Source organism: Paramormyrops kingsleyae, unplaced genomic scaffold (genome assembly GCF_048594095.1).
Source record: "Paramormyrops kingsleyae isolate MSU_618 unplaced genomic scaffold, PKINGS_0.4 ups41, whole genome shotgun sequence".
NCBI lineage: Eukaryota > Metazoa > Chordata > Actinopteri > Osteoglossiformes > Mormyridae > Paramormyrops > Paramormyrops kingsleyae.
The window spans coordinates 113,921-133,687 of NW_027325979.1; the positions used below are offsets into that span (position 1 = coordinate 113,921).

The window sequence follows — 19,767 nt, forward strand, 5'->3', positions numbered from 1 at the left end:
GTTTTCAGTAATTGTTGTAAAAGCAATATTATGATTTTAACTACGCAAGTTCAACCATTTATCTCTGTTTTAATTAACTGAACAAAAGAAAAATGAATTCATCGACTTTCGACTTCATTCTTGTTTGGCACAATTCTGGAAAAACAGTCTGTTGGTTTGCTTTTCTGTGGCTATTGTGCTATGCCATCTGTATCATGTTACACCAAGAAAAAAAATGCAAAATGTGATTTCAAACACTGCTCCAGCAACGGCAGATATTGTTATTATATTTTTAATTGACCCCAGATCAAATAAGGACTGAGATGATATTTTCTTAAGTTATTTCTCTTCCCCACAGAAAGTGGTTTCGGGAAAACTTCATTTCATAACTTTTCTGCATGGCAGTAACCATGCAAATGACCTCTTAACTTTTCACTGTTATGTGTGGTAGGGTTGCCTGTGAGAGTTATTGGGGCCACCATGTTGTGGCAGACATCAAACAAAGCTCTGCTGTGTGACACAACCACTCTGCTGCACTTCCCTATATGGTCTCAGGGCCATTCCCTCTCCTTTCAGTTACCGCCCCAACCCCCCCACCACCCAAACACACACACACACACTTCACAAACCAGCTGGTGTAAAGGCCATTTAATGGGCACTACTACTGCAAAGCTTTTAAACAAGCTGTTTATCACATCAGCTCATGACTACAAGTAAAGGGTCACACACCTGTGGCTTTCAACTCAAAAGCCCAATAAAACAGGGACTTGAACAGTATTTTAAGTATTAGTCAGACGATGCAATGTTCGGTTCAATTCAGAGCCTCCATGGGAAAACTGACAAATACACTGCACATTTGATTAGAACCAGTAAATTCAGTGTCCAGCAATCTAATATGCCAGCTATGAAACTACCACACAAAGCACTCCTGTCACAGAATGAAAATTGTGGTGAAATTGATTAAAATGGGGAGTAAAATGGTTAGCAGACTTCCTCATGTGTTGTAATTCTCATATTACATGGATTTCATCATTCCATATCAATCACTTAAAGTACTGTGTGGCTCAGCTCACTGAGTTGTGACTTCTGTAGTCTGAATTTGATTAAGCTCAGCTCGCAGCCAATTCTTAGTGCAATTTCAGGTCAAATTTAAGGCAATATATTTTCTACAAAAGACAATCACTTGTAATTGGAATAATTTGCAATCATATTTTACACTTCACAAGAACATTCCCATTAGAAACAGGAGACCTGGTCATTAGTTTGAGATGCATTTTAGGTAACTTATGTGGTCAGGGTCACTCAGAACTAAATATACTAGTTGACCTCCTTGTACAGTGTTTCTATTATGTGTAACCAAAACCAAAAAAATTCTTGACAAATTTCTTCAGGTTTTATAAGAATTTTGCAGACATATAGCCATCCACTACATATTGGTGTTAATCCGGTGGCTCACATTACTTCAAAATTGGGGTGCCCCCCCACCCCCCAAGCCCCAAAATTCCCTCCTTTCTTCCCTCTGCTTTAGCCCTGCCAAGGAAACTGACGAATAGACACCCCTCTGGGGTCCCGGCCAACCTACTGTTGTTTGTGGTTTCCCTCATTTCTCAATGAACAAGTGCTCTGGAAGGCGGCTCTCCGTTTAAAAAGCCTGACATGTTTAAATCGGAAGGATCCCGAACAGATGATTGATGATTGTCAGCGTGGATTATCCCTCTAGCAGGTCGTAACAGGACAAAACAGCAGGGACCGCATAGAGAGTGAGGGACAGAGAAACGGCGTGCTGAAGGAGAGAGAGCATAACACAGAGATCAACTTCACAAGACATTTATTGTTGAAATACAACACGGCTGAGTTGCAGGGAGGCAAGACGCTGTTCAGCGGCACACTCAAGCGAAAGAAGCGCAGGTTGAAGAAAACACGAAGGACAGAATGATGTGCCATGCACACTGTTTTTAAAAGGGACCGAAGGAATGTCTAGTTTGAAGAACAGATATACCTTTTTCATTTAAGACATCAGATTCCCGAAAAAAGGACATTGAAAACATTTGACAGAATATATATTAAAACGTAAACTACGGAATACAATTCCCACGACAGACTGATTGGAAAACTTAAAAACTCGATCTCATCGTCGTTTAACTTTACTGCTTGCCATATCATTACTCTTTACAGCAAACGCTCAAATCACCCACTGAAGAAAACTGGGGGAAACACCTTGGTCTGTCGTATCTAGTACGACTCGCATCAGAAGAAAACGCGATTGCACCTTATCACACTTTGCCTGACGGGAGGCAGCTCAACCAGAGGCTTAGGGACAAAATGTTCACATTTTTGGTCGCCCTTTGCCATATGATAGCAGGTAAGAAAAAATCGCAACAAAGCAAGTGAAGACGCTACATGGTGTTGCCGGATTAAATCATGCAATGTTCATCTTTCATTGTTGGGAGCGCTGCGTCAAAACACACTGCGACGTGTTGATTGAAAGGAGATCATGTAGGATAAAAATCTGGACTGTATCGACAATAGTGCCATGTCGTATTTCGTTTCTCCTCCAAATTAATGCATGCAGTTCTGGCATACAAATGATTTAAAAGGTCCCAAAAACGACTTATTGTTTCAGTGGCATTGCGTAAAATAACTAATTAAACGAGGAGCAGAAGTGTAGGCACAAATGTTGTATTAATATTATTTTCTTAACATTTCATTTTAAGGAGTACATATCCTGTGTATAGAAGTGCTTTAGCGTCAAACAACACGTGCACCTTTTGATCTGCAACTTTAAACAGCCAAATAATTAAGAAGAGTGTTGGGCGGTTTTCAGCATCGGAGCGATTATTTTCGCGTTGACGGCGAAATAGTGCATTATGTAAAACAGTACGAAATTGTCTCTGATGTCAAAGCCAGAATAGTGTGCATTTTTTCCGTTCTTATTAAGTTTTAGGGCCACCGATTCCCATGTTTTCCCAAAATTAAATGAAGTGGAAGGTGGTCCCCCAATACAGTTACGCGGTACTTCCATGCGTTATTGTATAGAAACACAGAGAGCGGCGGATCGTAAGTGCTCGAATTACTTATATCCGTTTTACTTGTAGCCCTCATTGGGAATTCATTAAAGAATGGCTTTACTCGTTTTTCACTACTTTTCGCTTTCACGGCCACTATAGCCGTATTCAAATAAAGCTATGCTCTAGAATGACATGATCGCAGAATAAATGGGCAATGCTAGTTCACCGAAGGTAACATAAGTCTTATGGGCACTGTTATTGTAGGCTACTTTGGGATGGCTGAATCACACATTGCGGCTCTCGAAACGCCCAATCTACCCGTTTCATCTGGCGGTGTGGCGTGCTCCTTTGTGGGAAAAGTATCCGCAATATCTATACAACTTGTTTATGCCATAGCGTGTCTATCTATCTATCTAGTCTACGTTCGTCCCTCTGTCTTTCTTTCTTTGCTTGTTTTGTACAGGTACTGGCAGCTATCTGGCCATTTCCAGGTACCAGCAATGCACACAGCGGTATGAGCGCTTAAATCAGACACAAATTAGATGTTGTGTTAGGGAAAAAATGACCTTGTGGATACCTAGCTTTATAATATAAAAGGCTTAAATTAATTATAGTATCGATGGGTAATTATGCATGATCAGCTCAACTGATAGATGAACGGCTTGTTTAATTGCGGTCAATCGTACTGAATCGTAATGAAGGCGTATTTAATAATTTAATATGTAATAATTGAATGATGTAGCTTATGTATCGACATAATCAGTCCTTTACTGGTCAATTTAAGCAAAAGATTCATATCTTGCTTCGTATTTAATGGGGCATATTTGAGGTTGCGGATGTTTTGTGCACGACAGCGTTTTCTTTCTTTTATTCTTGTCTTAAGCTATTGTATCAGTCAGAATTGGTTAACGACGAATTTGGGCAAAATGATTTACATCCCCCAGTCTTCAAGACCCAAACGTTTATATTTCTAATTAAGACTGAGAAATGAGGAGCGAAGCAAGGCGCTTTCGTCGACGCTTCAGTAAATGGATTAAAAAACAAATGTTTATTGGCTGTTAAGCTGTGCTTTTTTTCTCTTTTGATGAATGAGACCGGGATATGGACACGTCGGAAATGCTGTAATTAAATTTAAATGCTAAATCAGAATATACAAGCCCGACACACCAACACCCACACTCAGTGTAGAAGTAAAAAGAGAAATGTTAATGAAATGTATGCTGCAAACTAAATTGGAAATACAGAATTGGCCGGGGGGGTGGAGAAAGTACCGCGCAGTTCTCCAGGGAAACCACACGCTCCTCTATTGAAACTTAGTTTCTTGAACACAGCAGCAAGCAAACTTTCAGTAACCTATTAGGCTTTCTTACTCTTTTCGTCAGTGACGTAATAGGGAGTTTAATGAATCATGTATATGCATAAATATAATGTTTCTAAGGGTTGTGAAACTGACTTTATGTGTAAAATCATCGATGTATGCATTGTTGATGTTGGTCTGGAGCTGCAAAAATGAGATTTCTATGGATCATGCGCTCTACCCCATTTCTGTAAACACTTCTGTCTGTCTGATTGAAGTTAATAAGAGAAGCTGAAATTCGCCTTGGACAGACCTCTTCAGGGGTCACGCCTTGCACATGCAACAGAACCGCATGCATTCCCATGCCTGCCCCACTGTTACTATTCACAGTAGACTTTCTCTGAATGTCCCAAGGTTCCCCAAGGATTTCCATTGCGCCCACATCAAAATTCTGAGTAATCTTCAGTGAGCTCTTTCTGGAACCGTTAGATTTGAGTAGCTAAGTCTCACAGGACCAAGTTCAAAGTCAGTGTGCAGACATCATAGGTTTTTTTTTATTCAGAAGTCCTGTTGCCACTGGAGGCTGTGCCATTGCAGACTAAGCACCAGAACCTTGGTTACTTTTTCACTTCAGCCAAAACTGAGGCAGTAAGACATTAGTCCCAGGGTAAGGCTGTCCAGCTAAATGGGTGGCATAAATAACAGCAGCAGTCTCTTTCCCATCTCCATGCACACACAACTTATTTAGTTGGCAAACTGATAGCTTTACCTCCCTTAACCATTAGTGAAGATTTGTCCAGGACCTATGCTGTGATCAGCACAGGAAATATTTTATGCACCGAATCAGCTCTTGAGGTTTGCTGAGGGAGCTGTGCATATTTTATGAGACACGGTCATTGAATTTGACAGAGTCAGATTGGGGCTGGGGACAGAAGTCTGATAGCTACCCACAGCATGATTGACCTGACATGCAGCAGGAATGTGTGGTTGATCTATTTAGGGTGAAGTGTGCCCCCCCCCCCCCCCGAAAGATTAGGGCCACCTTTGGACAACATCACTGTGAATCCAGAGCTGATGAGCTGGTGACAGACACACAATCGAGCAGACACAGCATAACCTGGCCAAGTCATGTACATTATTTAGTAGGCTGACACTCATGGCTTAGATATGGAGGAATATTGGCCTACTTTGATTTCAGAGGAGCACCTGATTTCCAAAGATGCACCTGACATAAATACTGTTATACACATATTTTAAGTCAATGAACAAAATTATGCACAGGAATTCTCTGGAAAAAAGTACTACAACTACTAGGGAGGGTGTACTTCTTATACCTGTTTATTCAGTAGATCAATTTTTACTTGATGTATTAAGCTTTATAACTTTTTTTCTTAGTAGCCTAGTATTGCATGACACATATTCTCAGTCAATAATTCTTTTGTTCTCATACTTGTCCTTGTCCAGACAGTTAACCACTTTTGAAAGAATTACTTGCTCTGTCTTTCTCCACAGACATTAAAGGAATTAATGATTAGACAGTGAGCACCAAATGGAGGAATTCGCAACAGAATGGGCTTTCCTTGCTTGTGCAAGACCTGCCAGGCCAATGGATCGGATCGTATTTCTTTCAAACCATAAAGAATTACCCCCCAAGGCTTTTTGTTTGTCTGTGGTCTATTCTCAACACCCCTCCCCTCCCCCTCTGACTTTCTTCAGGTTTTTTGTACTCCCTTGGTCCAGGTTATAGGCAGACAAGAAAGGACAGGAAACAATGGGGGTTCAATTTCTGTATAATCAGTTTTGCCATTTGAGTAAACAGATAAGAAGAAGCCATTGTGTCATGTGTCTTGTTATCAGCTGTTAGACCTCAGTGGATGTGTTTTTATGGCTCAGGTGAACACAAAGGGCCTCTATTGTAGAAGCCCATTTGTATGGTCTGGCCACTTCTACACATTATTTGTTTTTGCTTTAAATCCCTTCTGCTTCGTCTCTATCTTAACACCTGAGAAACACATCTTCCTGGGGAGATATGGGTAAACAGAGACAGATGATGGGAAACCACTGATGACCACCATTCCATTGACTCCTCCTTTTACACACAATACCCCCCTCCCTCCCAACTGCAAACAGTTGTCAGCTTTATTGACCTTAATTTTCACACAGTGGCCATTGAGTTTCTATTGTCCTGTTCTTCCCTTCAAATACATTTTTTACTAGAGATTAAGAACAAATCCTACAACAATGTTGAATCACCAGTGAAATCTTAATATTTAAAAAAAATACTCATTACTTTTTTGTCACTAATGTCAAATGTGTATAACAGTGAGAAAGAATAAAAATAAATAGCATAAAATACAGCAGACATGTAGTAGAGTAGTACAGATGTAGGATACCTCATAGAATCATACTTTTGTTTTTATTTTCCAACCAATTCCTCTCCCCCAAGAGAAGAACTTACACTTATATAATTCCTTGGTAAGACCCCACCTAGAATACTGTGTGCAGGTTTGGTCACCATACCTCAAGAAGGACATTGCTGCCTTAGAAAAGGTGCAACGAAGAGCTACGAGAATGATTCCTGGTCTTAGAGGAATGTCTTACGAGGAGAGGTTAGCGGAACTGAATCTGTTCAGCCTTGAGCAAAGGAGGCTAAGGGGGGATATGATTCAGGTCTATAAGATTCTAACGGGTCTGGATGCCGTTCAGCCAAATGACTATTTCAATATTAGTCTAAATACTAGAACTCGTGGCCATAAGTGGAAATTAGCGGGAGAACATTTTAAAACAAATTTGAGGAAGCACTTCTTTACACAGCGTGTAGTCAGAGTATGGAATAGTCTTCCTGCTATTGTAGTGGAAGCTAAAACCATGGGTTCCTTTAAATCAGAGCTAGATAAGATTTTAACAACTCTGAGCTATTAGCTAAGTTCTCCCCAAACGAGCTTGATGGGCCGAATGGCCTCCTCTCGTTTGTAAATTTCTTATGTTCTTATGTTCTTATGTTCTTAAGAATTTCATATCTATTACCAAGGCAGTGAAACCACCAGCAAATTGAAATGTATGTCCTATGGTGGGCAATTTCTTTGTGTCTGTTATCTTTACTAGCCCCGTTCCTTAACTTTATATTAAAGGCAGAACTATTGGTTTAACACGCTGACATGAGTATAGAGAGCACAGAAAATCTACTCAGTTGAGTAATAAACAAAAGCCATCGTACAATTACCATCGTAATTGTAAACATTATTATTACTCATTTTATCATTGACACATTTTCAATTATTTTCTCTTCAACAGAACTTAATTTATACTGCTAAATATGACAGGTCCTCTCTATCAGTTGTGCATATAGCACATTTTAAACATGGCAGTAAAGTCCTGCATATATTTTCGGTCTGTTTTTTTTGTATTTCAAGGTGAAAATAAATCTTGACCAGAACTTGGGGATGGCTTCAACTTAACGCTGCATCTACAGAGTCATGGCAGTTATGTCTCTAGGGCTGATTAGTTGAGATGTAGGTTTTACCTGAATAAGATGTGCTTTTACCAACTGATTAGCCGGAACATATAGTGATATTACATCACACTAGACGCTGTTTACACAGATTTAACAGGAAGGGAGTATACTCAAAGGAACAGGGACTTGCATAGCAACATCTGAAAAGGCAACTCTAACAGAGAGGATTCCCACACTCTCCTGGGCTTGAGGACCTTGTCTATTTTAAATACGGACCACCTTCTGGCAGTTCAGTCTGGTTGGAGGACAAGTACAAATATTGTGATTATGACTCAACCCCTAACCATAATACAGAGCTGTGCTGGAGGCTAGGCGATACTCAGAGTTCAGTTGAAAATTATGATGACTGGCAGCTTGGTTTTCCTTTTGAAGGCAGGCAGAGGGTGAGGAAATGGAGAAAATGGCAGCCATCTTATTATTACTGTGGTAGTTTAGAGAGTAATTTTGAAAATCACCCTGGAAGATTTTCTGAGAGACATTGACCAATTTGCTATCAAGAGGGCCATGTCAGTTTGTGAGTACCGTATTTATTCAGCTTTCAACTTTCAACCAAGTTCAGTGTGCAAACATGATTGCCACCTCATTAGGTCATTCTGAGTTCTGGTAAAAAAGTTTGTGTGTGTGTGGACTATGAATATATTACATTGTAGGGGCCAACTGTCGCCACATTGTGATAAGAACCTGTTATTTTGACGTTTTGGGGACCACTTTATCAACACACAACGAGAAACTCAGCTTTACAGAAATCTGTGACTGCAATCAAAAAACTAAAAATGCCTTCTTGTTTTTTGGTTGGTTACTTAGGGTTAAGGTTAGGGCTGATTAAGAGTTAAGATTGTTGTAGTTGGGATTAGGTATATATCTCAATGGAAATGAATGGAGCATTCCCATGAAGATATGAGAATGTGGACTGTGCAATCGTGTGTGTGTGTGTGTGTGTGTGTGGATTAGGTTTATATTACTTTGTGGGGACCGAATGGCACCCATAATGTCATAAAAACCTGTTATTTTTATGTCGCGGTGACCATTTTCCTGGTCCCCACAAAGATCTGTGAATGCAAGCAAAAAAGTAAAAATGGCAAAAGTCTCGTATTTTGTTTGGTTACTTATGGTTATGGTTAGGGCTGAATAGGGGTTAAGGCCGTTATGGTGGGATTAGAGTTTTCCCCATAGAAATGAATGGAGAGTCCCCACAAAGATATAATTACAAACTTGCGTGTGTGTGTGTGTGTGTGTCTGTGTGTGTGTGTGTGTTTGAGAGGCGAGCTTTGGGCAGGCCTGCTAAATCCAAACCAGTCCTAAACAAGAACTGTAGCAAAGGTCTGAAAATATTTTCTTAGATTTTTTTTAACAAAGGCAGCTATGTAGCATGACTGTATTACAGTGAAGTGAAAGAAAGAGAGTGACTTCAGGGATATTAACTTTCTAGAGCTCCGCTATAAAGGTAATGGATACCCCCTTACTGGTGAAAGTCTCCGTTTATGACTTTACCACCTCTGTGACAATAAAAAAGCTTAAAGCAGCAGAGCATCAGAAATCAAGTAAATTGATGGGGGGGGGGGGGGGGGGGTTAGTCTCACTCAGAGGGCCAACGGTAGTGTCCTTTAAATGGGAATGGATTGAGAATTAAGAGAAGGTTGTGATCATACATTGAATAATGCCCGATCTTGATAGTATGGTGTCATTAAGTTTTCGTTCTTTTCATTGCATTCTAATAAAGTAACACGTCATAATAGGACATACTGTATGTCAATAACTCAATTTCATAAACATCTGTAACTGAAATCAAAAAGCTAAAAATACCAAAAGTTTTGTATTCTGTTTGCTTACTTATGGTTACGGTTACAGCTGGGTAGGGGTTAAGGTTGTCATTGTTGTGACTAGAGTTCTTCCCATAGAAATGAATGGGCAGTCCCCACAAAGATAAGAATACACGTGTGTGTGTGTGTATGTGTGTGTGTGTGTGTGGATTATGTTTATTTTAAGTTGTGGGGACCCCCACAAAGATCTGTGAATGCAATCAAAAACTTAAAAATGCCAAAAGTGTCATATTTTGTTTGGTTACTTATGGTTAAGGTTAGGACTGGCTAAGGGTTTAAGTCGTCACGTTGGGATTAGAGTTTTCTCCATAGAAATGAATGGAGAGTCCCCACAAAGACATAATTACAAACTTGTGTGTGTGTGTATGGATGCTGAGAGTTGTGGGCGAGGCAGTATTTCTCCACGGGATGTTGACTGTTTGATTTGAATCCCAGGCAGTTGTCTTGCTGTATCACTATACTGAACAAAAGGACATCCCACGAAAATGGGCCACCAGTCAATCAGGGTAGTCAAGAGGATCAGTCAACAAAAGACTGGGCGGAATCTGGTCTGGAGCTGTTATCAGTAAGTCGGGTGCCCAGTTTAGCTGGAATGGAAAGTGGCTTACATGGAGAAGTGGTGGCGTCTTACATCCATAACAGGGTTTCTTTGGGATGATTGTTCTCATTTTATTTTAAGAGTTGGAAGGAAGTTTGAAAGCTGGGGAGACCAGTAATTTATTTCTGAGAAAATTACACAGGGGCAGAAAAGTATGGTAAATAGACAATCGAAAGTATACAAAACAAGAGAAACAGATGCATAGGTAGATCAAAATGGGATTTTATGGTTTCTTAGATTCTCTAGACAGGAATAGAGTGTTAAGAAGGATAAAATACCGAGATAAGGCCCCAGGAATGAATGTACAATTACACCTTGTGGAGTAAAGGGAAAAGTTCTACATGTGTTGTGTGTAATGCCCTGCTCGTTGGATCCTGCTCTCAGATAGGTGGCCCCATTTGATGGCTTATCTTCCTGTCTTGAAGCCCATACAATGTCCCCTTCTATTCAGTTATAGGGACTTGAAGGCTAATGTCCAGCTTGCAATACCCTCTGTGAATGTGTGTGTCTGTGTGTGTGCGTGCCTGTTTCACTGTGCTTTGTCAGAGGGAAAATAAATGGGATCTTAATGGAGCCACTCAATCTCTGACCACTTACAAAGCTGACCAAAGTGTATGAGCGATCAGGCAGGCTCAAGGGCCCATTCACAGAGCCAGAGGAGGCAGAGGGAATTCTTTCATGGTGGAGGATTAGCCTTTCAGCCACTGTAGACCACTAGCTAACTTACATCGACTGGCTTTTAAAGGAGTTGTCTACAGATTGGAAATCTGAACTGTGCAAAAGAATGGTGGGTAGTCTTGAAATTCTATAAAAGCCATCATCTTCTTTGTTCCACAAAAATCAAAGGGTACATTTTCAAGTATTTCATGTTCTGGGTTTGGTTGAAAACTTTTTTTCAGAGAAGGATGAGGATAAGTTTGAAATGATGGTTTGGTCATGTTACTCACTGGGCTCTGAATCTAAGTCTAGGTTCAGGCATTATGATTAACGATATGGTACGGTTTCCACATAAAACTGATGGAGGATTTAAGGATGTGAATTGGGTCTTTAGTTGTGCTGGCTGGAAGTACAATACACATACTGTATAAACATAAAACAGCGGACTGTTGGTTTTGTCACCAAACAGGCACTCTCTGATGCTGGGTGGCCCATTAATGAGAGAACGCCCAGAGTACTCAGAGATAACAAAAGCCCAGTGTGCGTAGGTTTACAAGTGTGTCCTTTCACACCTTTTAATGAAGCACTTTGTGAGTGTACCGAGGTGATGATGGTTCTTTTCTGGCTGGGCTTTTGTCAGCCTCTGCTTTGTCTCATGGCAGGTTCCTTTCTGGCGCATTATGGTAATTACCTTGTGCCGTAATTAGCGCCAAGCACTGGATGTGACATAGAGCAAGGTCTCCATCTGGAGCAGGTCTGTGTGCAGGCTACTCAGGAAGTCTGTGAAGATGAGTGAGAAAGTTCACACTCAGACAGCGGTCCTCCACTGCCAAATTGGCAACCTGTAGATTTTTTTTTTTGTTACTTTAGTAAACCAGTGCCAGTTTCAGCCATTCATGAAAAAGGATTCCCTGTCAATGACATAATCACACATCTAATATTGGGCATTCCTTCCCCATGTATTTCTATCAATTTTTAACCTTACATCTCAAACAACAGCCTCTAGGGGATAGACATAACTTCATCGTGGTAAAAGAGAAGGAGAAAATAGAGTTAACCAGAGAAAGGAGAATGACAGATATCTCTCAAAGGAGCCCCTTGAAAAGAATTGTTTACCTTTCTCAGAGCACATATGAGAAAGCTTTGCACACAGATTGAGAGACCAGGCTGGTGGGGGGTGCGGGTTGGGGTACTTGTTTACAAAAATTCTAGTGACCCTACCGTTATACCACAGCATATTTTGACACGCCCCTAAAATGTTTCCCCTGCTGTTAATTAAAAGCCAATAAGGCTTGTTCTTGCTGTGTGTTTACCTATACCAGAAGCTCCATTTTCCAGCTTAATCTTGGGAGAGGCTTAATGTCAACAGGTCAAGGCAGGGCTTTGGGCAAAACCAGGCAAAGAATAGTGTGGGGGGGTCGGAGAGACTGCTTTCCACATTTCCCCTTCCTCGTGATTTAATTTTTCCCTTCTCCCACATCTAATCTGTATTAGCTGATTGTTCTAAGTTGCTCTCAGCCAACCCATTAGACGCTGGGGTAGGGAGTCTATTTTAATTAAGATTTAAAAGAAACGTCCCTCAAGAAAAAGACTTAGGAGTTTAACATGAAGACTGTCTATGAGATAGAGGGATGGAAGGCAAATGAGATGAGGTGGAAAGGGACAGAAGCACACAAAAAACAAACACACCAAGTCAGTGGGGAAAAAAGCAATAAAATGGGTAGCATTCACTCAAACAGCATGTCAAACAGGGTGACTGAGATTTTTTTTTAATAATCTACACATTTTCTACTAAAGGAAGTAGCAGTGGCTAAAAAGTCATTTAAGGCATTATCTCTATGCTCCAATGATGAATAACCTGAAAGTGTCTGAGGCCGGTGATAGATACAGTGGTACCTCAGTTCTCGAACTCATTAGAACTCGAATTTCTTAAAAATCGAACCAACCAGTTCTAAATTGATCGGGGCAGGACACATTGTTTGGATACATTTATTTTCTTACTTTACAAATTACTGTTTTGATAAATGTGCTTAGATGTGTTTAGTACAGTACATGGTCTTCTTGTTTTATTTCATTTTGTGTTTAAATGCTAAAAGGCGTAATTATTTAGGGCCGGGAACCAATTAATTTGTTTTCCATTATTTCTTATGGGGAAAATTTGATCACAACTCGAACTTTTTAGGATTCGATCTGGAGTTCTGATCGGATTAAATTTGAGTTCTGAGGTACCACTGTATATAGATATTATTTATCAATTCCAGTCAGGATAAATTAATATTTTATGATGTGTTATCCCAGGAAAAAAAAAAAAAAAAAAAACATTTTTCAAGCAGATACCAAGGCCACTATCTCCACTACGGAACATTTCTGCTGTAGTGTTTAAATATAGAGTAACAAGCAAGATGTGTTCATAAGCTGTCAACTACACAGTTGACATTGTATGTTCTTGATGTATACATTATTGAAGGTGCCTGTTACTATGCTTCCCAACCCAGTAACACATACTCTCGCACCAGGACACAGATGCATACCCTGGAATGAAGTAATGAGTGGGGTCAGGGCCTTCCATACTTCAGGCTGCTAAATGAAGTGTTTAAGTTCATCAGACCACAAGCCCTGTTTAAGTAGTTAAGGGGCTGAGAAAGAACAAGGGTCATGGGACCAGCCTGTGGCAGCCTTTCAGGGCTTACAGGCGCACCATATGTTCGCTGATTCAATAAGCTAGCAGAGCAGCAGGACAATGTGTCTATTCAGAGCTACAGAAGTATGAGGATATCCCTGATTCCATGCCATCACTGAGACAAAATACAGCACCAGTCAACTTTGTGAATATAGGAATCCAAGCCAGAAATATGTGCTATACAACACATTCAGGATATACCCAGCTAGTGCTGAGTTGCAGCATCGACTGCTGCTGAACTGCCAGCTATTTTCTGCCCAGGAGATTTCCATTTTCTATTTCTATTATTTAAGGGCTTGTTACAAATGGTAGAAGCAAACTGCCAAGAAATATATAGATGGCTGAAGCTTCTTCATTCAGGATCAAGCTATTCATATGCAGTACCCCAAAGAGAAATGCCACAATTTAATGGGCCCAATAAAACTCTCCAGCCGGAAAATACATTCTGCATGTTGTCATTCTGCTGTGCAGTCAGGTAACATTCCAGAGCAAAAACTAACCAAACTGCATGAAACAAAATGAAGTGCATACTATATATACTCTTTTACTGCAGAGATTAATATTATAAAAAAGGTCAAACCTGACTGGGAATGTGATATTATATCAAAGTCAGTCACAGACCATATTTCACACATCAGACGCAGTGTCTCATCAAACACGGTCACGCTGCATCAGTTTCGATGGCACGTCCTAAATGATTGATGGCTGCCCCAGTTTAAATGGCACTGTGAGGTAGCTGGGAAGCTCTCTCCCATCCAGTAGATGCTGGCCGTAAGTCCGTCACAGAGCAGATCAGTGTTTATACCCCATGCAATATGCGCTTCCCGAGCTGTAAATACCAAGTGTAGATATTGCTTTCATCACTATGAACAGAACCCGGCTGACTGCAGACTCTCTTGACTTTGGAAGCACACATGACTGCACAGGAATTGATGGAAGTGCAGCTGTTTATCCTGAACAGTGAGACCGAGGATTGAACAAACACCTTTCAGTCTTTTTCAGTATGTGTTTATAATTTTAAATTCTGGCCATTCCTCTTCCCTTATCTTTTTTTCTTCCCTGTTTGTCCATTCTTATTCACAGTGCTTGCTTAATAATTGATTGACTAATTAGTTCTCTCATTAATCATTTATTGTTTAATCACAGCCTGATTCTTTTCTTGAGGAAGCAGTGTAATCCAACAAAAAGCCCTGACTTTACATTTTACTCTAATTATGTTCTTTTGCTAATCAATGGTAAAGGGATAGAGGTAAGGAAATTAGTTTCTTTTCCATTTTCCCTCAACGCAGAGCAGGATGTATTGTATCGAGGACGGCAGGTAACGGTTTTCCTTTTTTTGTTCCGGAAGCCCTTACTCAGTAATTTTAAAAATTATTTCAAGTCTGGGGTAATCTGATGAAAGGAGTAAAAAATTCAGTTCATTAAATCTTTCCCTTGGACATTGATTAATAAATGGTGCCGTAACGGCCTGGTGTAGGAGCAGACAGCCCTTGATTACTGGGAAGCCTGCAATTGTTTCTTTTTGCTCCTTACCTCTCCTGGGGGGGGGGGGGCTGAGTCTCAGTGATACACAGGTGAGAGTGAGCAGCAGAAGGCAGAGAAGAGAGGGATCACAGAGGGGGGAAGAATTAAAAAAAATAAAAAAGTTTATTATATTTAGTCATTCCAGAACACGTTCACAGCAGTACTGCTTTATGTAACTGAACGGTCAAAAAAAAAAACAAATTAAAATGTGCTTCAGTGGAATTAATGGCAGTTCCACATTAACCTTTAAGCTTTAAAAAGCACACACATTAAGTAGGACTAATGAGACACTCACATAGCCCATCTTTTTTATTTAAAAAAAAAATCCAACCTGATACAGTAACTGTCTCTTTCTCTGTGTTTATAGATACAAGCAGCTATGAGGAACAATAGTGATGAAAGCACATTCTGTAGTAATGAGATGCATACATTTACAAGATTACTATACTCATTAAAAACTAATAATAATAAAGAAAAATATATTAATTATGAAAGGCACTGCTTCCTATCAAGCAGGGCCGCTGGCACCTCCACTGGGCTCAATTAAGAAGTGTAGGTTGCAAATCCCCAGACTAAATTAATTGAGGCCCCAGGGCGTTGGGCCCAGAATCCCAGTGGCACTGTCTAAGTGGAGTATTCCTTTGTTTTCATTTCTGTTTCCTCTGAGAGAGGAGGGCTCACATTTTAACATTATACTTTCCACTTTTCATGGACTTTTAATTTATATTTCATGTATTTGCTGGTTCTGTTTACTTGTATTGCAGCTTGGGAGCATGCAGGAATATATTTACGTCTGCTTTATTTATTTTACGACGTCTACAAACAGTTGCCTTCTCAGATGTTGCCATGCTGTTGTTTTATCCAAAATGTCAGCTGCCATGCATACAGTACACCCTGGTTTTTTGCAATCAGCTTGAGTTAATGATTTAAAAGCATAGTAAATTATACTGAAAGCCCTGGCAAGCTCAGGAGAGCATGAGAGAGAGAGGACGTGTGAAAGCAATCGGGGGTGGGGTGTCGGGCGGGGGGGGGGCGGCAGGTGGTACTGGGGGTAGTGGCAGAGCCTCTAAGCAACCGTCTTGTAGGGAAATATCAGAGGGCTTGCAGCAGCGCAATGACAAGGTTGGCTCAATCAACATCTCGTCAAGCCAATTGGCTGATGCGCACAAACAACTTCTCCCCTCCCTCCCCCTTTTTTGCGTGGCCCCTTTTCTTGATCGCCGATTCTGGTCGATGGTCTTGCTCGCTGGAGCTCCCTGACACCGAGAGCTAGCCTGGGCAGAGTGGGAGTTCTTGGAGCAGTGTTTGGCAGGGCTCGAGCACGAAGCTCCCTCAGCCACAAGGCCAGTGTGACAGAAGCAGCCAGTGCAGTGTGGCAGCTGGCTGCAATGGCTCCTATGCACAGATAACAGCATCATGCTCTGCAGCCCACTTCCTATCCACACCACTATTACTTCAGCCATTGTCAGTAGCTGGAAATAAAATGGGTGCCGGGCCGCTGATGTCATAAACTTACTGACACTGAATCTAAATCGAAATTCACAGCATTTTCATAACCCGGGCTGATGACCAGGAGCATTGCTAGAGATTTTGAGCCCATGAAAACATATCATATTGGCCAACCCAGTTCAAATAAATCCAGTTGTTTTCTGAAATTTTAGGCCCCTGTCACTCAGGGGCCCTTGGAATCGTCTTAACTTTCCTCCCCCTTACTGCACCCCTGCTGACGACACACAAGATGGCCAGATTATAGCCCTCCTTTCATTTCCATCATGCATCACTCCCCCTTGTGAATTATAAGGGGACAGTATATCTTCTTTAATGCTCAGCCTTATGTTTTTTTGGCATCGCCACCTGTATTTTATTATAAGTGTTTCATCCCTTCCTCCGCTGGCCTGGCTTGGCGTGTGTGTGTGTGTGTGTGTGTGTGTGTGTGTGTGTGTGTGAACAAGCTGACACGAACCCCTGCGATTTTCACGGGGAGGATGGAGAGCAGCAGGGAGCTGATGGCTGTGGACGACAGGAAGCCCAGAGATGAGAGACACAACAGCCATGGCGAAGGCAAATCAACAATTAGCAACACCTTACATAATTCTGAAAGGAGCTGTGAGACATTGATTTCAAGGATCATGACTGCTAGGAGTGGCGGGGAGGGATAGCCACACGACTGTTTTTGCGGGATGGTGGGGCATGTAGATAGTAAGGGACACAAAGCTGGAAATGAGTTGAGTCTGAAGTGGGAGATGGTGGAAGGTTGGGTATTCTAGATACTAGGGGCAGTTTCTCTTCTTATGAAAATATTTTTCTGGCCAGGTCTAGAAGAACCTTAGGTGTGATTGTTCATTGCGCTACATGACTTAGCAGTGGAAAGGCACAGTTTTTATTGATGATAACATTGCAAGCTAGCAAAACCAAGTCTTTTTGGTAATAAAGAGAAGAAATCTTTGCCTGGGTTTTGAAAGAGAGACAGAGAGAGAAAGAGTGCCCAAATAGCAAAGCTGGTTAAAAACAGGGAAAAAAAACGCCTAACATATTCACTTATTCAACATTAGTGCAGGAGGTCCTGGTCTCAGTATATCATCTCGGGATGCTACAGTAAGTCTTTAGACAGTTGGAGGGGATGGACTCTGTGTGCTCTCACTTTCTAAGCACACTGTAAGCTTCTGCAGGAAATGCTGTAATGTGATTAGACAGAGGCTCTGCATGCCGAACCCCAAGATAGTCACAGGGGGACCGAATACAGCCAGCTTTCTCTCGTATGCGCTCCCATATGCACATGTCAGTAATGAGAGGGAAACAAAGGAGTTGATGGAAACAAGGACAATGAATCCTCTCAGTATGAGCCAGCTGAGAGAGCCAGTGTTATTTACCCGCGTTATCTTAACCTGGCACAATGGATGGCACTGGAGGAGTGGGTCTGCTCCATTTGGGGTCTTTGGTTCAGCTGGTTTCCCAGTTTTCAGACGTAGAATCGAAAGCAAAATCCAAGCCTGTACGCACATGGCTGCAGAATTCTCCGATGGAATGTATCACCAGATACTACTTTCTATTTTTTATGCACTGAATTATTACCAGGTAAACTGCTCAGTCAACTTAAGAGCACTTGTGCTCCAAGACCTTGCAAGACTGCAAGACCCTGGGGTGAAAAGATAAAATGTGAGTGCTCTGGTGCTCCTAAAATAGAAACTGTCCCTGCCTTGAAGAAGCATTAAAGAAGGTCTTAAGTAGATCTCTGTGGGTAGGCCATATTGAAGACATCTATGGGTTTTGCGGAACTGAACTGGTGGAGCGCCAGCCCCAGTCAAAAACTGGGAATAGAAACCCAGATCACCAGAATGCTTCAACTGGCCAGTCCAACAGCCAGCCACTTTCCATCTCCTCCCCATGAGCGTCCAGTAGCTTCAGTCCAAAACTATTATTTCTGTAATATGCTGCCCACCCATCAGTTCAGCACTCTGGAATGTGGAGTGGGGTCACTGAGACAAAACTCCATGATGCATTCAGGAAATCTCCATGAGTGTGATGGGCCATAGTGCCATATTTGGATGCACATTACAGTTCTCAGTAGTTCAGTGTTTAGCATAGCAGGTGACACGCTGCCCCTTCCCATTACCATAATTCCATTAATGTTCTTTTATGTTTCCTGTGCTGCTGCCCCAGACTCCATTATTGGAAAGACCTGTTTGCTGTTTGTATGCATTTCCAAGCATTGTAAACATGGCTCTATCAATGTAGAAAACGAAAACAACTGGTGCTGCGTTTGCCGGCATATATCGATTGGAAAACACAGCCCACCATGCCTAATTCGAACATATGACATGCTAATAAACTCTCTGTATCCGAGAAAAAAATTTGATCTAGCCTTCAATCCCCGTTAACTTGCCTGCTCTGTTTACGTCTGAGGCCCCCAGCCCTCTGCTGCTATGCCCCCCACCACCCCACCCACCGCAGCCTATGCATCCAGCGTAGTAAAATGACGTTCCATTTTTTTAAATCCGGATTAAAGCATATTGGGCCGAGCGTGTTTTGACCTTGTTACTAAGGGAAGAAAAATGCAGTGCAATTCTGCCTTTTTGAAGTACACTGAACAAAAAAAAAAAACATTTCCAAAAGGAGCCTCAGAAGGGAGAGGTTGTACATAAAGGTCCTTTCCGAACTCACCCTGGCTTTCAAAGACAGGGGATGGACTCTAAGTGTCTGTGAAAATATCGGGTGCAATTCAGGCTCTTCATCCCGATGCCTTTTACGCAGGCTGCCTTGATCTTAGTTCCTCAATTAGAAATTTATTCATGTATTTAAGCAGCTAATGTTTCCTTAAAGAATTGGCTATTCAGCTAGGAAGTATTAAAGGAATTTTTAATTAATCATTAGCTAGTTGAAATGTTTTCTGCTGAAGATTTTCAGTAAGTATACTGAATTACTGATGTTCTGACTTTGTATGCTTAGCAGTTGTCCGTGAGCGAGTGAAATGTTTACACAACAGTGTACATGCAATTTCCCAAAACAACCAGCAATGGCCATTGGACGTTTAGACACTACAGCAGGATACATGCTTGTGACTGATGTGTATATTGTACTTTGTGTAAAAATAACACCCAAAAGCACTGAACAGTTAAAAAGCATTTGAAAAATTACAGTTCATAATAAGAACAGAATACTGGGGTCAGCCAACCAGAAAGCAGGGTTTAAT

The 19,767-nt window shown here is 41.2% G+C and overlaps 1 protein-coding gene across 2 annotated transcripts in view; it reads left to right on the forward strand.

Annotated features, from left to right (window-relative positions):
- Nucleotides 1–1,600: 1,600 nt before the first annotated feature.
- Nucleotides 1,601–19,767, forward strand: part of LOC111836272 (kin of IRRE-like protein 1) — a 35,609-nt gene continuing 17,442 nt past the window's right edge. For both annotated transcript variants that reach the window (XM_023797377.2, XM_023797378.2), the window contains exon 1: nucleotides 1,601–2,341. In XM_023797377.2, the coding sequence (XP_023653145.2) occupies nucleotides 2,302–2,341 (40 nt within the window). In that variant the 5' untranslated portion in view covers nucleotides 1,601–2,301. The remainder of the gene's footprint in view (nucleotides 2,342–19,767) is intronic.